General features: G+C 48.7%; 9 protein-coding genes and 1 non-coding gene across 10 annotated transcripts; 5 read left to right on the forward strand and 5 right to left on the reverse strand.

The window, feature by feature from the left end:
- Positions 1–712: 712 nt before the first annotated feature.
- F5B22DRAFT_544144 (uncharacterized protein) lies at positions 713–2,799 on the reverse strand. Its single transcript, XM_047972877.1, has 5 exons — positions 2,405–2,799; positions 2,109–2,343; positions 1,370–2,022; positions 1,167–1,298; positions 713–1,118 (listed from the first exon to the last, which is right to left on the reverse strand). Exons 1-5 carry the CDS (start codon positions 2,645–2,647, stop codon positions 888–890), a joined length of 1,494 nt encoding a protein of 497 aa, XP_047833604.1. The 5' UTR covers positions 2,648–2,799; the 3' UTR covers positions 713–887.
- A 254-nt stretch (positions 2,800–3,053) lies between these two features.
- On the forward strand, positions 3,054–3,638 carry F5B22DRAFT_595579 (uncharacterized protein). The gene is made up of 2 exons (XM_047974148.1): positions 3,054–3,453; positions 3,520–3,638. The coding sequence occupies exons 1-2, from the start codon at positions 3,244–3,246 to the stop codon at positions 3,577–3,579; spliced, it is 270 nt and encodes an 89-aa protein (XP_047833605.1). The 5' UTR covers positions 3,054–3,243; the 3' UTR covers positions 3,580–3,638.
- Positions 3,611–6,173, reverse strand: F5B22DRAFT_544184 (kinase-like protein). Its single transcript, XM_047972878.1, has 3 exons — positions 5,170–6,173; positions 4,224–5,108; positions 3,611–4,173 (listed from the first exon to the last, which is right to left on the reverse strand). Exons 1-3 carry the CDS (start codon positions 5,950–5,952, stop codon positions 4,018–4,020), a joined length of 1,824 nt encoding a protein of 607 aa, XP_047833606.1. The 5' UTR covers positions 5,953–6,173; the 3' UTR covers positions 3,611–4,017.
- Positions 6,174–6,558: 385 nt separating this feature from the next.
- Positions 6,559–8,192, forward strand: F5B22DRAFT_595583 (uncharacterized protein). Its single transcript, XM_047974149.1, has 2 exons — positions 6,559–7,455; positions 7,520–8,192. Exons 1-2 carry the CDS (start codon positions 7,201–7,203, stop codon positions 7,613–7,615), a joined length of 351 nt encoding a protein of 116 aa, XP_047833607.1. The 5' UTR covers positions 6,559–7,200; the 3' UTR covers positions 7,616–8,192.
- A 630-nt stretch (positions 8,193–8,822) lies between these two features.
- On the reverse strand, positions 8,823–9,928 carry F5B22DRAFT_634494 (uncharacterized protein; the record flags this gene model as incomplete). The annotated part of the gene is made up of 3 exons (XM_047976989.1): positions 8,823–9,229; positions 9,281–9,566; positions 9,638–9,928. 3 exons carry the CDS (start codon positions 9,926–9,928, stop codon positions 8,823–8,825), a joined length of 984 nt encoding a protein of 327 aa, XP_047833608.1.
- A 156-nt stretch (positions 9,929–10,084) lies between these two features.
- F5B22DRAFT_544290 (homoserine O-acetyltransferase) lies at positions 10,085–12,799 on the forward strand. Its single transcript, XM_047972879.1, has one exon. It carries the CDS (start codon positions 10,659–10,661, stop codon positions 12,210–12,212), a length of 1,554 nt encoding a protein of 517 aa, XP_047833609.1. The 5' UTR covers positions 10,085–10,658; the 3' UTR covers positions 12,213–12,799.
- Positions 12,800–14,263: 1,464 nt separating this feature from the next.
- F5B22DRAFT_595595 (PUA-like domain-containing protein) lies at positions 14,264–15,228 on the forward strand. Its single transcript, XM_047974150.1, has one exon. It carries the CDS (start codon positions 14,305–14,307, stop codon positions 14,887–14,889), a length of 585 nt encoding a protein of 194 aa, XP_047833610.1. The 5' UTR covers positions 14,264–14,304; the 3' UTR covers positions 14,890–15,228.
- A 204-nt stretch (positions 15,229–15,432) lies between these two features.
- Positions 15,433–17,042, forward strand: F5B22DRAFT_595596 (short-chain dehydrogenase). Its single transcript, XM_047974151.1, has 2 exons — positions 15,433–16,498; positions 16,645–17,042. Exons 1-2 carry the CDS (start codon positions 15,943–15,945, stop codon positions 16,902–16,904), a joined length of 816 nt encoding a protein of 271 aa, XP_047833611.1. The 5' UTR covers positions 15,433–15,942; the 3' UTR covers positions 16,905–17,042.
- Positions 17,043–17,415: 373 nt separating this feature from the next.
- Positions 17,416–17,514, reverse strand: F5B22DRAFT_t64. The gene has a single exon. It is a non-coding gene; the product is annotated as a tRNA-Leu (tRNA).
- Positions 17,515–17,906: 392 nt separating this feature from the next.
- On the reverse strand, positions 17,907–21,609 carry F5B22DRAFT_544396 (uncharacterized protein). The gene is made up of 2 exons (XM_047972880.1): positions 20,981–21,609; positions 17,907–20,916 (listed from the first exon to the last, which is right to left on the reverse strand). Exons 1-2 carry the CDS (start codon positions 21,418–21,420, stop codon positions 18,063–18,065), a joined length of 3,294 nt encoding a protein of 1,097 aa, XP_047833612.1. The 5' UTR covers positions 21,421–21,609; the 3' UTR covers positions 17,907–18,062.
- Between the last annotated feature and the right edge of the window lie 612 nt (positions 21,610–22,221).

Genomic DNA, 22,221 nt, shown 5'->3' on the forward strand with positions numbered 1-22,221 from the left:
TGCAACCTGAGTCGCCAATCGGCTGACGTCACGTCACGTCAACGACAAGGGTTGAGTTCCGATAGATAGCTTTTGCTTAAAGCAATTGAAACAGCAGGAAGAAGATGGAAGGGATTATTTAGATGGCCGAGGCGAAGTCAATCTCTTATAAACTTACCGGAGAATTGTGAATTAAATTACTTACGTTGTCAGTGTACAATGGCTGGATCAACTCAAAGGAGGCTACGCTTGCGTCGCGCCTCTGTGACGTTGGCTGTGTCAACGCAACCTTGCGGGGACGGGTTCTTCAAAACCCCGAAGCAGTGACATTGAAGACCTGAAAGTCCGCCACTTAATGGTATCACTTAGTCCATGTCATTGTGAACTCATTGTTAAGTGCGTTAAGTGCATACGATACTTATTAACGAATATTTGCGTGGTATTATCACGATGCTACTTGGTTAGTCGTTCGGGGCTCAGATTCACCACTGTCATCTCACATGACAAGTTCCTAGAGCTAGTTGAGTCTGATTGTGAGAGCTCAAGTCTCCCAGGTTAAGAAAAAGACGTGCTTTGCAGCTCAACGGACGAAATCTAGGACTTTATAAACCTGATAATAGCAGCCTTTGAGAAATTGGGTAATTTTTTTTTATATTGAAAACAGTGATACTCCTCCAAACTGGAGGGATGAACACATGGCGATGAAAACTCATCGCCAAAGCACATCTCAAGCAGGTATGCTATCTTCAGAGACAAGTCTCTGCATCTTTTGCTTATCATGTCGTCGTTAGTACTAAAAGCGATGGAAGAGTGAATGAAGCCGCAACCTCGGCATCAAACAGACGTAAGATGAAAGTCATGATGAATCACATTCTCCCGATTAATACGTACTCCCTTCTCACAAGCTGTTAGACCATATCTGAGCCGTTCTGTTTGAACTTTATCGGACCGGGCTCATTGTCGAACTGTGCGTAGACCTGCGTAGCGTCAAAGCTGTATTTCTTAGCAAACTCTTTGAAACGCCACACCGTCACCACCGTACTGAGGAGCGTGATGCCCATCCATATAGCTATATATGGAGAGACTACCTGACTGCTTTCGTCTGGGATCCAGTTGAAGAACCCCATTGAGAACAAGGTCTATGCCAAGTTAGTCCGGGTAAAGGACGTGAGGTACAGTAGGCATACTGCGAAGAATGTCCCCGGCAGAAATATCATCCCAAGAAACGAGATGTAGCGCATATGGCTACTGTCTTTCTTGGACTCAACCGCGATCGAGATCGTGGCCCACGCGTCCTTTCGCGTGAGGTAGTTTGATTCCTGAAGTAGTTAGATGATGTCACGGTAGAAGATGCGTATCGTCGGCTGTAACTAGAGTTGGGGGGACTTACTGTTTGAGTTGCCAGCGACATTGCAACAAGAAGACTGCTGGTGCGCCTGACTATACTGCTAATTTCGACAATCATGTCATGAAGTCTCGCTTGAATGCTATCATGGGAATGTCTGTGGCTTATGTTATCTGGGTGGTAAGAGTCAGGTCCCAAGAGATCATAGCCTAGAATCTCATTCTCCAGGGGCTTTTTGGAAGTCGCAAGCATCGAGTTAAGTTCCGTCTTCAGGCTCTCCAGTCCATTTTCCAGTGAGCTGACGTCGACCCATAGATTCACAGCATCGCATTCGCGTTGTGTGATGTTCCGGTTGGACGACTCCTTCTCTGAGTTGCTTGACTGTTCTGACTCTCTAGAACCGTCTTGTCCAAGCCTAGTTTCCATCTCGATGATTCGCTTCCGGAGGTTCCCGCCTTTGGTATCTAGTTTGCTGACTATCCGGCGTCGCTCACGATCCGCGTATATCATTGGGAGAAAGAGGGGGTCAAAGGCAGAGCCTTCGGCGTATTCGAGCCAACTGGTAATATACCCCCGGGCTTCTTCTGTGCAGCCGTAGAAGACAGCAAATGTCATTTTCTTCTGAGGGAAATGTGTTAGGGATAGGACGATGTCGTCACCTGGAGCGAGTGACTCTGTATCTGATTTGCAGTTGTATACTATAGAGAAGTGGTCAACAATTCATTTCACGTCTTGTCATTGTCTCTAATTTTCACGGGGTATTAGGGAGGAAATTATGGCTTACCAACAGCTGGCCCCCATTCTGGCTTCGAATCCCATGGAGCCACTACACGATTGGTAAAGACCGCCGTAGACTTCCTACGGATTGCATGAGCGACGGACCTATGTTGGTATAACCGTTCGCAAGCTTCGCTGAAAGTCTCCCTTCCATACGGGAGAGAGGTAGCTCTTGTGTTGCTTGCCTCGAGTCTCTGGTGCATCACAAGCACTACGGATGGTTTGTCCAGGCATGATGGTAGCTATTCGGCGTCAATGATTAAACTCAACATAACTTCCTTAGCACTAAGATTGGTTACTCACCTCTTCAAGCCATTTTAAGTATTTTTGTTCCGAGGTATGCTCTTTCACCTCAGGATCTTGTACTTCGTCCTGAAAGTTGACTATCGTTAGTAGATGAATCGTAAAAAGGCGGAGGTTGTTTTCTAAACTTACAGAGCTCTGTTGTAACAAAATTGTCTGTATCAGACATGGCGAGCCCGACTTGAAGTGAAACTCTTCTAGATCTGCGGGAAGCATCTGCTTGTCTTGGCTAATCCACTCCATTTTGTATGGCGTACACTGTCTGAGGCTGTAGGATTGTGATGGAGAGATGGCTGAAATCCGAGGTGACACTGTAAATCATTGTAGACAGAAAACAGCCCCCAGTGCGCTACATGCGGAGAGTGTTATAGTCCTCGACCCTCCCTTGTTACGTTGCCCACTCGAAGCAAACAAAAACAATACCTCGATGGTCGGATCCGACAGACGAAGCAGGCTATCAACAACTGCACTTATGACTGGCCACAAGTGTTCGAGTCGCCAGCGTTGTGGCACTATGCATCATGCAAACTACCTTGGTAGATCCCTGCTACTTCAACCAGCTCGGGCGCATCCCTTCATTCATAGGTGTGCCCTTCGGAGCCCCGATGGCTGGTAATCTCACATGATGCAGTTGTACTCGGCATCTGAAGGTAGGCAGACTCGCTGGCTGAAACTTGTCGTGCCACATGCATTCAGACTTGTGTGCCTATGCCTCCTTCACCGAAAATATCTGAATGAGGCGCTTGTGTGCATCATTTGGCACACTTTAAGCTATGACACAAGCATTCACTCTGAAGAAAGATAAATAACACGCACATATACTTCTTTGAATCTTGTCGATGTCTTCTCCAATGCTCTCAACCGTCAAAGAACAGCTTATCAAAGTAGTGGATCTTATCCCAGGATTACGCTCTCGCCGCAACGCAATGGCCGAAACACCTCCATTTAAGGCTACAGACACTTTCGCGCACCGGTATCAAGACGAGGAAGTGCTCCGCAAAGCCCTAGTCGAAATATGTGGCTTTACGCTTGCAGAAATCAGAATTCAGGTGAATCATTTCGTTGCTGTTATGGAACAAGCCATATATTTAGTCCTTGCGCTGATCGACCGTTAGATAACCGAGCGGAATGGATTCGATGTCCAACTCCCTCGGCCTCTTGATGAGGTACGTTGAACGCCGTAATGAAAGGTCGCAGCTCATTTTCTCCTTAGAAAGAAAAGGCACAAATCTATCAAAGGTTTGAGGCCGCCAAGGCTGAGAAACGTCGTGCACCGGAGAAACAGAAGAAGAATGGCAAGACTGGAGATTCAAAGGAAGACAAGAAAGATGCCGATGGAGAGTCAGTGAAGGAGAAGAAAGATGGACAAGATGCAAAGTAGAGTCATTTGTGTAGAATTGATGTTAGATCTCGAGCATCAAGCCTAAGCCATTATTTAGGGTCATAATTGAGGCAAGGGAAGTGGAAATCGATTTTAGGACTAAACTCTATTCTACTTTCTAACATTGGTGTCTGCGAAGACGTTGGTATAGCCGTAATACTAGCACCGAAACCAGCAAGCCCGTACAAGATTGGGTAGGAAATGGGAATATCTTTCACAATTAACCTTAGTTTTACTCTCCGTTTGTCAAGTTACGGAGGAACTTCTCAACGTCACTACTATCCGCGCGCGTACCTGGGTCGACGACGAGCATCTTCGCCTCGATGAAATCGAGGAACTTCCGAATCGCTGTGTCACACATAGCATGACGTCGTATCTTATTGATATGCTGACTCTATTGTTAGATTTTCTTCCGAGTTCAGGAGCATCCATGCTTACCGTTGTGACCGAGTCTTTGACTTTACAGCTAATGCTAATATTGCCTCGAATGATACGAAGCGTGCATTCATCCGTCATCTTCCTTTTTGTAGTGGTCTCCTTGATTTGATTTTCGATCCGAATTTTGAATCCTGAAACATCATACCAGGGAGATCTTTTGATACATGTCTTGAAAAATGTATCCTCTAGGGTCTCTCCTCGTTGATCTGTCGTCGGGAGTGGGTCATGGCGTTCCTCTACACGACTTTTTCCGAATTCTTCTTTCTCTGACCCGCCGAGGACTGCCCATGTGACGAATTCGAGATAAATACAGGCCAGGCACCAGACGTCGTAATTAAGACTGATATTATCTTCAACATCATATTCGGGAGGTCTGTAGGTCTTGGTATGTGGCACCTCCCGCACCTTGACTAAGGAATTCTCATCCACTTTGCGTGTGACCCCGAAATCCGCGAGCTTTAGGTAGAATGAGCCTGTTGGTGTACCATAGCAGAGTATATTCCGAGGCTTGACATCTGCGTGTAGCTGAGGAGGTAGGATATGCTGTGCCCCATGCTCAAGAACGGTACTGGGCTTGTGTGTCGCGGCGAGGCTCTCTGCAATCCCCAGACATTCAGTCAGCAGCCATTGCGAAGAGTACCACGTAGCAGGCTTGCTTCCCGGGGAATTATTAGTAGAATAAGTCTCCCATAGCTCCTCCAGGTTGCCACCGCTTGCAAATGGAAGGACAAAATGGAACTTCTGTCGGTACTTCAAGGCGGCATGGATGGGGACTATTCGGTCATGCCGTGGAACTTGTTGGTTTGCCTGGAGCTCTTCTTGGAAGTCTACGCTGGACAAGGCGGAATCCTTGAAAGTCTTCAAGGCAAAGTCGTACTCTTCTCCCTATGGTTGCTGGCTGTCAGCTTTGATCTCTGAAGCCGCTAATGAATGCAGATTGGCTTACCAGATTATGGTGGCTGGGATCAATCCTAACATGCCTGACGACCGATAGCTCTCCGTCAACCGGACTTATTCTTTCATCGATGTGTGAAAACGGAAGAGCAGCTTCCCTGTCAAGCTCTGTGTAGCGCTGACGATATGGATCGATCTTTCTTAGATAATGACATCTTAGTTGTGATTGTGCATGTCTGAAGAGTTGCTTCTCTTTCTCGGTGAGCTCATTGAATAACTGCGGGAGTAGACTTTCATCCGAAATCGGCAAGCTACTGTCACATAATCCCGGCTTAGGTTGATTGTAGCAATGGATGATACCGCCCTCTTTCTCAATGTGCATCAGTGAGGCAAGTATGATTCTACTTCCTGTACAAAGCCCGTTTCCACAGTGGCATGTTCTCCCCTCATCTGGGCTGATGTAGTCTGCTATCTCATTCGGACTCGGTGGGCCATCCAATAGTGTCTCTAGATGCTCTGCGACCCTTCGACTATCGAGGATCTGCAGCAGAGTTTTCCGCGGTATGAACCGACCACTGCTTGTGGAGAAATTGGGGAACCATTGTTGCAGCGGTTGAGCCAGGCTCTCAGACAAGTCAGCCACTGATGCATTTTGCAACTCTCGCAAAAGCCGGTCTCGCGATAGGATACGTAGGATACGGCGCTGGCAACGGGGAGACAGGTTACTACAGGTCGGGTTTTGACTGCACCCTGTATCATGCAGGCTGATATTAGAAGAGTGTTCGTGGGCGTCCATCTGTGATGATGTTTGGTCAGGAAGTCCGGTGCTATGCATGGCGTCGACTGTAAGTGATCAAGAATCAAGCTGCGTACAAGGGCACACTTAATGCGCTTGCAAAATGAAGATGTTGCCCGAGAATCAGCACTTCAGCTATGCAGCAAGCCAACGTGCAGATCAGTTACGCCAGCCTCACAACGTTCTCGCAATAATAGGGGACATGATATATATTAACTACGAAGAAGTCTTGTTATTTCTAGACGGTTCTAGGCACCTACCCATCACGGAGCCGAATTACAGCTCAGTCTGTAATTCCTATTCTTGGATGATTCCGCCCATTTCGTATCCCACATTTGCCACATGTGTTGAAACGAGGCTGTGATGCTGACACCCGACGCCCAGTGTCTTACCTATCTACTTCGTACTCATAGTTAGATAGCTGGCGGCCTGTGGCTCCTCAGCAGTCAGCAAACCCCCACGCGCAGGCATCACTCCTGATATTAGAACAACTGCCTTAACACCAAGTATATAGCCAGTTTATACCATTTTCCCACAAATTGACGCCTCTCCTGATGACAGCAGATATGCGTCTGGGCTTGTACGGAACAGCCTGCGTCATGTGCATCACACATCATCCAATTATGAGACTGCCCGCACTGAATGCAACACATGCACATACTGTACACACGCTCACGAACAGAGGGACACACACACACACACACATAGACGCCCAGTGGAAAGAGAGATAAGCTGTGGTGTAAGTAACGAATTTCTACGGCAAAAATTGTGAGAAGATTCGTGCTTGTACTTGGTAGCAATACACTCCTTGTTATTGTGTCTCCTATATATGGCCTCATTCTACTGTAAATGATCATTTATCTACATTTTTGATTCCGCGCGTCCAAGGATAAGATCATCACCAGTGTTACATACATTTGAGCAACAAGGCTGGTGAAGTCATGACGTTCGACGTCATTAACAGCAAATACCGAACGGCCTGACGGCATGCTTAGTATAGGATAGATAGGTATTATTTGTGGAAGATAGTAGATGTCATGCAGTCGCCCGACGAATAGCACACCCTCACGGAACTCGTCAAGAGCACCAAACCTCTTGAGTTAGATATAGGGATGCGATCGCTCCCTTCTAGTTGCTTGTGTTTATGTTCGTCAACTGTTTGTTGTCTCAAAAACATCACTCCCTTCTCCCTTGCGGGCAATCGAGATGCAAACACGGTCCAACGTAGCAAACTTATGTAGAACCTCCTTACTAGATAAATAGGACAGAGCTTTGGATTCATTCAAGATGGACACGATGAAGACCATCTCCGCTTTCTCCAGATACTTGCTGTTTTGGGACCACCATCACCACCACCGCTACTCCAAAACCTACGAGAACAGTCGTCCCTCGCATACTGGATTTGATTCGATGGATTCAAACGCCTCGACGCGCCCCGCTTATCTGGATAAGCCTGCGCAGCTGATTTACGCTCACAACGTGAGCGATAAGAAACTAATCAATTTGCTGAACTTCAAGTTTGGGAGTAGTTACCGGCTAGAGGTAGGCAGAATCTCACCCGGCGTTGCAATGATAGAAATGCTAAATTGGTATTTTATCTTCCTAGACAATATCGGATATCTATCACTTGTACGCGGATTCCAGGCTCACCGAGGCAGAAATCATGTCCTGTATGTATAGTACGGGAGCAGCACAGCAGTAATGAGGGATTGAGGCGTTCCGATTCTTTCCGTGTGCTACGGCTGTGCCCAGGAGCTATTTTATGAGCGGTGGCTGTCATGTCGGCGACAACTCTGGGATTGATGGGGTGTCCGGGCGGTGTTGGGAATGCTGTGCACGGGGAGCAATCATATTTCCTCTTGAAATGACACGTCTTGGTCATTTGTGTAGCGGGAGCTGAGCAGATTTTGCGCTGGTCGCCTGAGCTACTAGAACATCGTACGTGCTTTGCGTTGCGAACACGTAACGTTGACCTTCGCACTACGCGATCGGGAGAGATAGTTCAGCAAATATATCGGCTGACGCATTTTGAGCTCTTGTTCATGTCCGGTCTCAGAGTCCTCACTGTCTCGGCGTTGACAGTCTTCGATATAGTACTGAGCGCTGACGCTTACTGTCTCAGTAGCCTAAGCGGGTTCGTGTGTTGGTCACCGTTTCAACTTGTAAGACATGATGCGAATGATCGATGCGCTAAGCACTGCCCACCGTATGTGAGAGAACTATTGAATTAATTAATGAGGACGATTGCTTCAATTGAACCTTTTCACCCAAGAATAAGACCAATTGTCTGATAGGACGTGAACCGCGCCGAGCCAATGCACAATCCTTCATCCTTGTCAGGTAACTTTTGCCGATCAGGGGGGCTTAAACTTGCCTTTTTAAACCGCATCCTAAGCCCACAAAATCGAGCTTGCTCGCGGTAGCTATGGCACGACTGACTGATGAGGAACACTATTAACCACCTTATCTAAACGATGCTGCTAAGAATAGGACAGTGCAGCATGCTTAATGATGCGGTGCATCGTCCCTAGAAAGAGTGGTTTGATAGCAAACAATTATACATTCGTATGATTGTAAGCAGATAACTCGGCACCGTCTAAGATCTCAAGAATGAAGGGTTACGGCGTAAATGTATGTTTAGCGGCAGCATGAACATCGAGCACAACGCAGTCCGTAGAAGTCATCGAGAAGACGGCGCGGGTTTGATGTTGCCATATGGTCACCCTGACGTCGTGCTCGGCCGTCAGTGCTCGGCCGTGAGAATTCGCTCTATGGGCTTGATACATGTCATTCATACTATGAGAAGGTTTAAGGTATTACAAGTATGAAGGATGAAATAATGTATATAGAAGCCGTAGGAGAGACATTAACACGTTAGGAAGACACGTTCTCGAACTCCAAGAATAACACTACAATGCCCAATAAACCGCCACTCGAACTTTCTGGACGCTGTTATTCCATCCGGGGAATCTCGCACGCCCCCAAACGGTTACCATATCCCCGAGCTTCAGACTTCTGAGGAACCTCCCATCTCCAGTAGCAGCACCGCGACCATTTTCCTCGAGTTCTTTGCCCGCGCTAGACTCGGGATCAATGTCATCTGTCCATGACCACTCAATGCGGTGGTGTTGCCATTCATGCTCTGCAACACGATTACATTGAATCTTATGGTCAGCTATAGGGTGAAGCTGATGATCATACTCGGATTGATTCTCTTTTAGAGACGGCCATATCGGGCGTATGGCGCCTGTTGTTGGGACCTTCCTAGCACTATCCGAAGCTTTATCTTCGGACTTTTCGGTATCCTCATCTGAATCTAATCACAGTGTAAGCGAGCGATACTGGGTGAAGGTCATGCATGACATACCCCTGTGTGACTTATCGAAACGGTCAATGCCAGCATCAAACCACGTCCAAGAGGACTTGAAGGTGCCATGGGTGTCGACATCATGACTCCATCCTTGATCCCGACTAACGATATCAAACACGATCTTCCGACACGGTTGATCTAGTGTCGATGGAGGTCCCTCGACAAAGCGCTCAAGCTCTTCTCGGGGGTATTCTTCGCCCAGTTTGCGTGCGGGAGCCGCCTTTAGCCAGCGTTCTTTATCGTCCGAATGCCACGTAGAAAGCCCTAGCGGTTCAGTTCGTAGCTGAGATCTTGAGTTAGTATAGACAGTAGCAGCATCATTATGGTAGCCTTGTCTGGCATCTAGGGACTGACAAGAAATTGATTTTCATCATAACGGCCGCCGTGGACACTAAATTGTTTATTAGAGGTTGCCGAGTAGTCGATACTGGCCGCCGAGCATGCCCAATACTCAGCAAAATCCATAATAATGTCAATCAGCTCAGGCGGGAAGTTGGCGGTCTTCGCAAGAATCTCTTTGACTTCAGCACATTGTTTTGGCGTCGGCTCATGGGAGTTCTTCAGTTCGGGCGGCGGCTGAGGCGATGGGTTCCTCAAGGGGAGTCTCCGGAAAGGGATCCCCGCTCTGCCTCCACGGTTAATCATAGTGGGCGATTAACAAAAGCCAATTGTGAGTATGTTGATGCTGATTAGGGTGAATAGAACTGGAGATGGAATTAGAGCCTTAGCATATGCGATTGATGTATCAAATTCAGGGAAGGATGGAAATTAGGTACACCTGACTTATAAAAGAAACTGGTTGGTTGGTTACCTAGATAAGTTATGATACCAATATTACTACCTCTGGTTCTGCTCTGGTGCCTAGAAGCCCCTCCTCATTCCTGGATCTTGGTAGGCGCGGAAGAAGCCGATGACAAGGGGTTTCACTACTTAGGTATGATGACGGTCTACACTCCCTATTCTACTATTCTCTTACAGAACAGAGGGAAGGACAGAACCTTATGATGCTATTGTGGCTTGATCAGTCAAAGAAGGGTTGAGGCTGTGACAAGAGCCGGCCAGTACCAGCATCATAAGTATGCTTGTGAAAGTGACGTCATTGTCAGGTTCAAGATGGCCCAACAAGTACTAGCGCCAAAGGTGCCCTCACCATCTTGGCAATCACGTCCGATAAGAACGATAAGACCAAAAAGAACCACAAAGTGATACCTCGGTACCCAGGTAACATGTACTTGCCATCTTCTCCACAAAGCCCACAAGGCTTGCTAGAGCTTCCTTGCTGACCAATCCAGGCTGTGGTATAAGAGTCATCTCGGTGAGTTGTGCATTTGCATCGCAGACTTGCGGCTCAACAATCTTCAATCTTGTCTGCATCATGAAGGCTCAAAGGTATGGGATCGCAGCCCTTCGCCGGGCCTCGGCCTCTTTGCCATCACCGGCACCTAAGATTGCCTCACCTTGGGTCCTGGCAAGGCAAACACCACCGGCTGGCTCATTCGGCAACTCAAACTCAAGCCATGGGGCAAGACGGTTGTACTCACAGTCTCCTAACGCGGCTCAGAGCGAGGCTTCAAATCCCGCAATGGCGTTTCCTTGCCTCGATGCTCTGGAGACAAGGTCTGCAACTCTAGAGGCAAGGTCACTGTCGAGCGGGCCGGAACCCGCCTACACCGTTGGCGATGTTGAAGTCTTTCGCTATGAAGAACCGTTCCTACTTGACTGGGGTGGTGTTCTTCCTAGGTTCGAAATAGCCTACGAAACTTGGGGGCAGATGAACTCTGACAAGTCGAACGTCATTCTTCTACACACAGGTCTGTCTGCTTCTTCTCATGCTCACTCCACCGAAGACAACCCACAGCCTGGATGGTGGGAGAAGTTCATAGGCCCCGGAAAATGCTTGGATACTAATAAGTACTTCATCATTTGCACCAATGTTATTGGGGGTTGTTTTGGATCCACTGGTCCGAGTGACATTGACCCAGCAGATGGCCAGAGATACGCAACTCGGTTCCCCATTGTCACTATCGAAGATATGGTTAGGGCCCAGTTCAAACTTCTGGAAGGCCTGGGTGTAGAGAAGTTATATGCCAGCGTGGGTTCCAGCATGGGAGGCATGCAGTCTTTAGCGGCGGGCGTGCTGTTTCCTCAAAAGGTTGGCCGTATCGTCTCGATCAGTGGCTGTGCACGGAGCCATCCGTATAGTATTGCTATGCGCCATACGCAACGACAAGTCTTGATGATGGATCCCAATTGGAATCGCGGGTTTTATTACGGAAAGATCCCGCCACATGCTGGGATGAAGCTGGCAAGAGAGATCGCCACTGTCACTTATCGCTCCGGCCCCGAGTGGGAACAGCGATTTGGCCGGAGACGAGCGGATTCCACCAAGCCACCAGCCTTGTGCCCCGACTTTCTCATCGAGACATACTTGGATCACGCTGGCGAGAAGTTCTGTCTGACATATGACCCTAATAGCCTTCTCTATATCAGCAAGGCGATGGACCTCTTCGATCTCGGCCTTACTAATCAAGAAAACGCTACTCTGAGAAGACAGTCAGGGTCGTTGACAGGGATAAATAATGCTTCGTGTAGTCTCACGCTGCCAGATGTGCCTTACGCCGAACGAACAGATACCGAAACACCATTGGATGAGACCGAGATATCCGTTCCAGCTGATTCTCGACCGCCACAGGATCTCATTGCTGGGCTAGCTGCGCTTCGAGACATTCCTACGCTGGTCATGGGAGTTGCTAGCGATATTCTTTTCCCCGCCTGGCAACAGCGTGAGGTTGCCAACGCACTTCGACTCGCGGGCAATAGGAACGTCACCCATGTGGAGTTAAGTGAGGAGCAAAGCATGTTTGGACACGACACTTTCCTTCTTGATCTTCAGAATGTTGGTGGAAATGTCAAGAATTTTCTCGGATAGAAAAGCGAAATGTTGGCGGCATCTGTTATTGGCCGGTAACCACGACTGCAGCGCAACTGTCTGGTCAGCGGTAGCTCAGGATGATGATTTACTGAGCCTTGATTACTGGTAGATAATCCTCACTGCAACTTCCTGTTGTAGCAAGCGCAAACCTTTCGCATGGATGTAGTGATAGTGTTCGGTCATGTCAGCTGCCAGTTTACCTATTATCTGAACTCGTTACCCCTTTTCGACTTCGACCCAAGTTGTGGTGTTCACTCAGCTCGGACATGGTGGGGAGGTGCGCGATATATGGCTATACCCCATATAGCAATCTTGCGAAGGGCTTATAGTGATAATTGTACTCATCTACCTCGGGCCCTTGGATCTGCCCCTCCCCCTCCACGGGTCAAGTCGACGGATCAAGTCAAACGGAGCCCCGGCCCCACGCTGGAAGTACGAAGGAGGCATCAGGTGTCAACCTTTAAACTCTCGGACCCCTCGCCTCCTAGGTATTAGGGGCTTGAGTATCTGTATCATTGTACCCGTCTATTGGTTATCAGTTACCGGCTACCAGTCACTAGTTTCCAGCTCGACAGCGCCTTCCGATTTGATCTGTTCAGAAGGAGATTGGGAAGCCACCGGTGGCGCCTTGGCAAGGAAGAGAAAGGGCAACCTTTGTTGACAGAACACTGTTTGCATTCTACTTCCAGACCGTGGGTAAATTGCTTACCAAGCACTTTGCACGACCCGTCCCGTATTGTACTGGCCACTTACTGAGGTACATTTAGCTTTCTACCTACGTCGTTATCTTCTCTTACCTACCAGAGCCACTGGAAGCTACCTAGCTAGCTCACTCCTTCTGCGTCGACTTTGAGTTCGGGTTAGTCAGCAGTTTCCTCCGGCCACTTACCTACATCACACGCTCCCTCATCCAATCGGAGCGCGTTCCACCTTACGGCTTGAAGGCATTCGGACTTTGTGTGCTACCTTTCATCTACCTAGGTATTATCCCCTAATGCCCAGATTCACACTACTCGCCGAAGTACACATTCTGCTCATCGTGGTCATCATCATCTCCCTCATCGTTTGGAAATAATCTTGATCTCTTTCCACTGCAGACTTAGCAAGTCTAGCACACTTCCCCTCCCCCAAACACCACTCTAGACCCTTCATAGGGCCAGTACAAGAGTCGCTCCAACCTCTCCGTCGTACCTTCACACTGCTGGTTAGCTTGGTATGTAGTGCATCAGTAACCGGCTGTAATTTTATCCCTACCGCATCATCATCGCCCCAAGATCTAGGCAGACTACAAGCAACATGGATATTGCTACAACAGATCCTATCGTTAAGATAGAGCCCACGGATTCTGAGATGGAAGGCAGCACAGCATACAATGCCCTGGTCAAGGCTGAACCCGATCTCTTTGTTTCTGCAACCGATACCACCACCAAGTCTGGACTTAGCACGCCCGAGACAAAGAACAATGTCGTCATAAAGCGCGAGAGTGAAGACTCTCTGACCGAAAGCATTACAGTACCAACAGCTTTCATCAAAATGGAAACCCAAAAGACTGCTCGGGTTCTCAACAGTAAGTAAACCTTGCTATCATTTGTTCTTCGAACTGAAGCTAATGTATATTATGGTAGTGGGTGTGGGTGGTAATGAGGCACAGAGACTGGGTCGAATGAAAATCCAGGGACGAAACATTGTGATCTTATGCAATAAGAGTCGTGATAGTGCCGACCCTAATAGCGATAAGGAGCTGATGGATCGTTTTGCTGATGCCCGCTTATACCTTGATTGGTTGGACACTAACGTGGACATGACACCCCGAATCAATTCCACAACGGGAGTCGATTTAGTTCTTAAAAGGATTATCAAGCCTGAGAACAAGGTCCCTGAGGAACTTGTGAATAAGGCTAAAGAACTTTTAAATAAGTATGAAGCCGACAACTGGGGACAAGACGTTGTAACCGAAGATCCAATTGGAGGCTCGGACGAAAGTTCGAACGGAGGCCCCAATGGACAAATTGCTTCCGCTACCCAGCTAACCATCGGTGTGATTCAAGTCCCGGCTGATAATGATCCTATCTTTGGTCTTAACGGCATTATGTATGGTATCGTCACCGACAGAACTGGCAAGGGAACGGTTTACCGCATTAGAGCCGATCTGCCACGAAAGTCGCCCAAAGTGTATGGTGATAATGGCATTCCTCTAGGCTCCTGGTACCCTTTCCAGATATGTGCTCTTTTCTGGGGTGCACACGGTGCGAGAATGGGCGGCATCGCTGGTAGTGTGGCCACGGGTGCTTGGTCAATTGTAGTAGCTGGAACCTATGAAGATCTTGACACCGACGACGGCAATACGCTATACTATTCGGGCTCCAACAGCCATGACAACACGAACCCAAGACAAGCAGCTACGCCCAGCCAAGGCACCAAGGCGCTGCATGCGTCCTACAGAACTCGGAACCCAGTTCGGGTTCTTCGCTCTGGGGGTTCGTTCAACTCCCGCCATCAAAATCCGCACCTACCATCCTGTGGTTTACGCTACGATGGCTTATATCGTGTTGTAGGTTATCGACAGCGACTTAACAAGAAGGGTGGCCTGTATGACCAGTTCAAACTTGAGCGCCTTGAGGGTCAGACTCCTCTTAGTGAGTTGGAGCGTAACTTCCCTACTACTGAGCAGTAAGTACCAGAAATTCCCTTTTTGCCACTTGCTACATGATCTGTAAACCTCGAGCCTAATTTAACTATCCCAGGATATTCGCTCGTGATCGACTGCAGACATCAAGCTAAGGAGGGAGTGTAATAAAAATGGGGTAGTGAAATGACAAAGTTCAAGATTCAGGTATCAGTGGACTCAAAAGATTAGGCATGTTGTTTCTGTATTTGAAAAATCTTGCGCTCTGAGCGGCGCGCTCGAAATCACGTTAAACGTGGAATAGTACTGGATTGAGTCCTGGATGGAAGGACAAGTAGATATCCATAGTAGCTAGTTCGGATGAATGATAAAACAATCAACCTTGAAGCCTTTTCACACGCTCTATGTGCATTAATGCCGTTAGCTACATTACGTAAATGTTGAGATGTTACTTCAACAGCGTAGAGAAAGCCACGACCAGACGATATTTACACAGATCGGTGATAACGGGGAGAAGTCCGCTCGGAGGTAGAGTGGCAACCAACACCGGACATATAACTTACCAAACTGGGAAAAATCAGCTAATTCCCTGTCATGTTCAGATGCATTGGAGGGAAGACATTACTTGACTCGGAAGCATCAGATCAGCTCCAGGTTATTTCCAGTCAAGCTGGATGTGTTAGCACGAATATATTCACGGCATATTACGTGACGCCGGCTAGTCCGGCACCGATTCTTTCCCTTATCTCCTGCCATGAAATACCGAATGGCGACGATGGCCGAAGGATGATGATGATATTGATGATGAGGAAAGAGAGTAGAGAGAAGAGGGTAGAGCGAGTGGGTATGATGGCGATGGCGATGGTGATTGTGGAGTATAAATATGGGATGTTCGCCCTCGATGATGAGATGGAAGAGTTCATCAGTATCACGGCATACACTCATATACTCGAAGACTACGCATTCCAGAGATTTCAGTGATTAAATCATACCTGGATATAATTCTTTGCACATATATACATCAGACAGGTTCATTCTACGAAATAACTACGAATCTGAAAAAAAAAAATAAAAAAAACAAAAAAAAAAAAACTAGCAGCCATGGCCAAATACAACAAGCTCGCAGGGAAACACATCGTCGTGATCGGCGGAACGCGCGGAATAGGCCGCGGCATCGTCGAGGCCTCGCTCGAATCGGGCGCGCGGGTGACGCTCGCCGGCTCATCGCAGACAAGCGCAGACACAGCGGTGAAATCCATCAAAGCGGAGTACCACAACACCAACAACACGACGGGACAGCATCTCCTCGGTCTAAGCTGCGATCTCTCCGCCCAGGATTCCACGGAATCAGCCCTCGAGACCCTCCTCGCAACCGCAGCGGCTCGAAACGGAGAAGTCGACCACGTGGTCTACACGGCGGCAGACAGCCTCTCGCTGGGCGATCTGCAGGCCGTCACGCCCGCGACCGCGCTGAAGGCGGCGCACATGCGGTTCCTTGTCCCTGTGCTCGTGGGGAAGGTCGTAGAGCGCTATTTCTCACGCGCGGAGATGAAGGGACGTGGTGATAAGAGCCTTGTCCTTACGACGGGGGCGATTGCTTCGAAGCCTGCGCCTGGATGGAGCGTGATTGCGTATTTCGCGGGGGGGATTAATGCTTGTTAGTAGGACCTTGTTCATTCATTCATTCCATTTTCATTTCATTTCATTTTATCTTCCTCTTTTCTCTCCTTATGCTTCTCGCTTTTTCTTCTTTTTTTTTTTTCAATTGACTGAACTGACTGACTGACTGACTTGCGTCCCCAGTGACGCGCAATCTCGCCCTCGACCTCGCCCCCGTGCGCGTCAACGCCGTCGAGCCAGGCATCGTCAACACGGGGTTGTGGGACCCAGGGTACGCGAGCCTCGAGGAGCGCGAAGCCGGCCTCATGAAGATGACGGCGGGCCAGCCTGTCGGTAGGCCGGGGGCCGTCGAGGAGGTCGTCGAGGCGTATATGTATCTCTTGCGCGACGCCAATGCGACTGGCGAGACGGTGCGGACGAGGGGTGGCCAGCATCTGGTTTAGCTTGGTTAGTTTCTAATCGATCTGCGAAATATATTGAATGGAGCGGATTGAGGAGGAATTGATTGACTATAGATTAGATTGGTTTAGCTACGTGAAGGAATTCATGGTTATCTAGAGTGAATATAAATGTTCAGCTTACCAAGTTGTTTGCTTGCCTGCTAGCTTATGTCTCGTGGGATCAATGCCTAAAGACATGACTCTCGCCTTTGTCTGCCTACCTACACATGGTGAATATCCCAAGTAATATCAGGCAAATATCTATCCACCTGTATATGCTTTAATAGCAAAACGCACATAAGCAACCTACCAAAGAGAAAAATGAGTCAAGATGACAAGCAACTTATTCCACGCCGCGCCAGTCTCAATGTTCATATCTGCCTTAGGACTGACGCCATTTTCCTATTGATATAGTCCTAGACCAATATTTCCTCAGCGTCAACATTCAGGAAAAGTGACAAAAAATAAACAAAAGAACATGTGCAGACAACTTCAGGATTTGACTACAACTCAATGACAAGAGTGGGACTTGAACCCACGCGGATTGCTCCATGAGGAAACTGTGCTAAGGTGCTCCTTAACCTCACGCCATAACCAACTCGGCCATCTTGCCTTTGGAATTCGATGGAGGTGAGGAGGGCTATTGATGGTTGTATAGAGGCTTAGGAAAATTTGCCGTGAGGTGGGGCGTACTAATTCACAGCGGATCCAGGTGGACATCTATAACATATGTGGATATGATTTGGTCTAGCAATAAAATACAATATTGCGTGTACTTGTTGACATTGTGATCTATATGTTGTTGTAATAGTATATACACGAAACCACCTTTAAGATATTGATAGCTCATCAAAGGGCGATATCAAGGGGGTATCAGATCTGTTTCTCATAGGACTCGTAACGGTGGGAATCTCTAGTGTTTGATTACTACATGTAGAGTTAGTCGTCGTCAACACTGGTTGATTAATCGACCTGTGACGCCAGTCTGTGCTAGATTGCGGTATCTTTTCGTAGATACGCTAGAGGACATCGTGGACACGAGATTTGACACAAAGGAGTCTCGTCAATAACAGAGGACACAAAGGAGAGCCAAAGTATTGGATATGGGTAGAGGCAATTCTGTGGATTATAACCAACCAGTTTCCCGTCGGAATGACGCATTCAGGCTGACCAAATCGGCACGCCTCGATAGGCCGGAGAGTTGTAACTGTGAAGCACACGATATTGGACGGGACGGCCATATTGATCAAGGCTATAATGACGATGATGTCCACGGGAACTGTATCGAGGATGCTGTTGAAACTGTCCAGCCTGGTAAACGATCGGCTGGCCGCTTGGATGGCCGGCCGTATACAGTTGTCCATTCATTTGAGTTAGTGTCGGATACGATCCATTCTCTAACCCATAAGTCTGCCTCATTGGGAGTGAATAGCCTTCATAACTCGACCGATGTTTGAGGCTGGGGGCGTTGTAGGATATATAAGAAGGCCCATTGCCAAAGGCGCTTCGGTGGCTTGTTTGACTAGTCAATGAACTGTGTCTGCTGTGGTCAAAGGATGGCTCTTGGGAAGTTGCCGCGCCATAATTTGGGGTAGCAATAAGTGGCCATTGGTATTCTCCTGGCTGCACAGGAACACTCCATTGCATGGTACTAGGCATTTGAGAAGGTTGCTTCGGGTGCCCTTGACCTTGAATCTGGGTTGCGGTATAATTATAAAAACTTTCTTGACTTGATCGTCGGGATGAACTAGCGCGGTTGGTGTTCATCGGATGGTTGTAAGGAGGATAGCTTTGGACGCCTCCTCGACTAGATTTGTGAGACAGTGTGGGCGCAACTGGCTTAGCAGGAGTGGAACGCGGTCGAATTGGTGGAGGAACTCGGAGCTGGCCCATATTTCGCATCGCTAAACTCACAGGCGGAGTCCTAGAAACTGGATACTGTCCTGTAAATGATGGCTGACGAAAAGCGGTTGCGTGCTGTTCACTTTGACTTGGTAGACTACTGTGGCGAGCATGATCGTAAGGCCTTGAATCGATGCCTGCAGAGACGGATAGAGAATACGATCGCCCGTTCGCCGTCGCTGATATATCACGTCGCCCTGCCTCACGTCTGGAAGATGATGAGCTAGGATTGATGTCTTTTAACCTTCCCTGCTCCCATTGCGAGGTCTCATCATGTCCTGGCGTTGGAGCTGGAGCGCTTGGTGTCATGGCGACTGCATCCTCATCATCTGGTTTTGCCTTAGAAAGTAATGGTTTCCTGAGAATAGGATTCTTAGCAATGACGGATGATGCAGCGCGGGATATTGTGGAGCTTATTGAATGAATATGGAAGCTCGATTTGCGACTACGCATTTTGTCTTGACCTTTCTGGGCACTGGAACCATCAGTTTGAGAAGCTTGTGTGTCAGAGTGATGGTCTTGATTCTGAACCGTTGTGTTGGCGGCTGTGGATGTAGAATTATCTGGAGGATTCAGTACCGTTCCAGGGCGCTCATGCATTTTTACCTGCAGATCGCGAGGAACGGGAGGTATCCTGACGTCCATGTCGGAAGTTTGTGCTGCTGGGACTGCTAACGGCTTACGGGAACCGCTCAAAAAACGATGAAGTCTTCCCGAGTGTGGTGCACCGCTGGTGCTCGGAGATGAAGTCGCCATGGGGTTTGCCCCTGGGGCTGACTGGTGTGACGGCAGAAGTGTATGATTTACGGAGCTCGTAGTTGGGGGTTGAACAGGTTTCCTGGCGGGAATCTGCTTAGATACCCTTGTATAAGCATCCTTCTCTGGGACTCGAGGTGGCGGTCCATCAGGTGAAGACGGCTGGGGTTGCTCTTTATGGGGGTTAACAGTATTCAAGCCATTAGATGTTGAAATGTTACGCGGCAGGCTTACGGAGTCGAAGGATTGGGCTTGGACTGGAACTTCTTTGACATAGTGGGAATGACTAGTCCTTGGCGGCTCGTCGCGTTTCAAAGATGAAGAGTGAGTAGAGACACTGGAGCTATACCCGGAATCTGCCTTGGACAGAGTTTTGTGAGGGGCGGTGGATAGTGGACTTGCCACGACACCGCTATCTGATCGACTGATGTCTTGCAGCGTTTTATCCTCGGACCCAGTTGGCGGACGTGGCGGTTGTTTGGCGTCATGATCCAGGCGCACATTTAAAATCTCAACGCTATACTCTGGTGCCGTATCTTCGAATAATTCGTCCTCGACAGCAGATTGCCTACTAGTAGTTTGCAGCTCTGGCACTCCAAGGCGGAATTCACTTATTGAAAGTGAACTCAGGGAGAGCTCGAGTTTAGGTAGAAAGTCTACAGCGCTTTCACGTTCACGCGTTACATTGACGGATTTGCTAGCTGAAGTTAGAGAAAATACGGCATCTGATTTCTCATTCTGTCCGTCTTCAACCTCACTTCTAGCGTCAAAATAACTGCCATGCCCTATGGCGGCTGGCGAATTATTGCCAAGTAAACCGTCATCAGCAGTCTCCCGGGCTGGTGTTCTCGCAGGACTGCCATTCGTGATTCTCAGCGTGCCATGTTTGAATGCGCCTGTCTGTTTGTATTCCGTCTCACAAGGTGTTTCCACACGAGGTATGAGGCTCGGATCAAACGACGGAGGCGGAAGAGAGGGAAATCCTGCTCCTACATGTTCTGCAAGATCAGAACGAGACGGTGTTAGCGGTGGATTGAAGCTAATTTGTAGGCTCAAGGGTAGAGTTGAGTCTGCTGGTGCAGGTCGCGTTGCCACTCCTGGGGTCATGAACGACCTCCTGCGCATTGGTGTATAGAGTGAAACATCTGAACTGGTTCGAGGAAGAGCCATGGCGGCATCCACGTGAGTTGGAGGATAGGGGGTGGTGTAACTCTGTCGCCTGGATATAGCCCCTTGGAATTGAGGCTCCGAGATTATCGACTGATCTTCGAAGGGTGGCGCTTCGACGTGATTTAACATCCGCTGTGGTTCATAGGCAGATAAACCATGGTTTAATGAGGGGGTGGTCCTTGGTATGCTGTCATTTTGAGTTAATGATTACATTGCCTTTGATGCAGCCTTGCGTATTATAGGGGACTTACCCTGCAAGGTCCATTGCTTGTTCATAGCTTTCATCTGTGCCCATATAACCGGAACTTGTCCTACTCATTCCCCGATCGCGGCTTGAGCTGGCCACAGCCCCAGCACTCGGCACCCGTTGGCATACAGCCCCCTGAGAGTCGGATTGAGGAAATGGTCGGGAAGAGAAATCTTCAGCAAGCGCTGGGTCACCGTGGGGCACTACCGAATCATCCACTGTAGTGTTCTCGGGCTCAAAGCTGCGTGGAGACGGGACGGGTGTAGAGCTATGTGGTAGGGAAAGGCGCCTCCCAGGAGTAGAGGGAGGGCGCCGAATTATATCAGAAACACCGGTTTGATTCAACAGACCAGCTGCTGCAGGGTTACCAATACGAGGTTTCGAGAGCTTTTGGGTAGTCCTGAAGCCCTTTCTTGGAGCCTCGGTGGAGGGTGTATTCCCCATGCTGTTTAGATAGGATCATTGGTTCCAGCCGACGGGACGGCAGGGAGATATTGCTATAAGAAACTCATCAAGTCCATTCCGCAAAGTGTCCCGAGCGGGTGTCGGCGACTAATAACCTGACACGGCACGTAGATTAAGTGAAGCAGCCAGGAGGAGAAACAGGAGCGGGAACAAGCGCAGGAGGGCTTAAGGCTGGGTGTTAAGCAGCACGGGCCAAACAACAGACAAATGGCAAGCCCGGGTAGTTATCCCCCAGGAGTGCGACTGAGGCTCAAAGAAGTGGTTGGTAGGGTGGACGGCTTCGTGTGGAAACGACCAAATTCACTGAATGCGGCAAACGCCGAGGCTGGTATGTGGTTAGCTGCAGCGCGCTGGCAGCTCAACCTTGTTTCGCCCGGATGGAGGGAGTAGTAGCGTTGGAAACCTTTTTCCGCACACGAAGAAGCACAGAAACGAATGTATGTATACGATAATGTACAGAGAATTGACGCAGAGAACGGAAGCAGAGCCAAGGAAGAAGAAGCCAGGGCAATTGCTGGTGTTTATTAAGGGACTGGGGATTGGGATAGACAGCGAGCAGCCAGATTGAGATGGTTCCTGTGAACAACAAGATGTTTCGTCGTGAGACACCAGACAGACAGACAGAAACGGGAAACAGGCAGAGAAGAAAAAAAAAGATAGAATAGAAACGCAGCGACGCCGCCCCAGTGTAGAGATGACCAGCATCAGTCGGCACCAGTGCCGATGCGAGCAAGGAGGCTCCAACCGTCGTGTGTATCAAGTGTATGATGCACGTGGAGG

This window comes from Xylaria bambusicola (assembly GCF_022495145.1).
Source record: "Xylaria bambusicola strain CBS 139988 unplaced genomic scaffold F5B22scaffold_8, whole genome shotgun sequence".
NCBI classification, from domain to species: Eukaryota; Fungi; Ascomycota; class Sordariomycetes; order Xylariales; family Xylariaceae; genus Xylaria; species Xylaria bambusicola.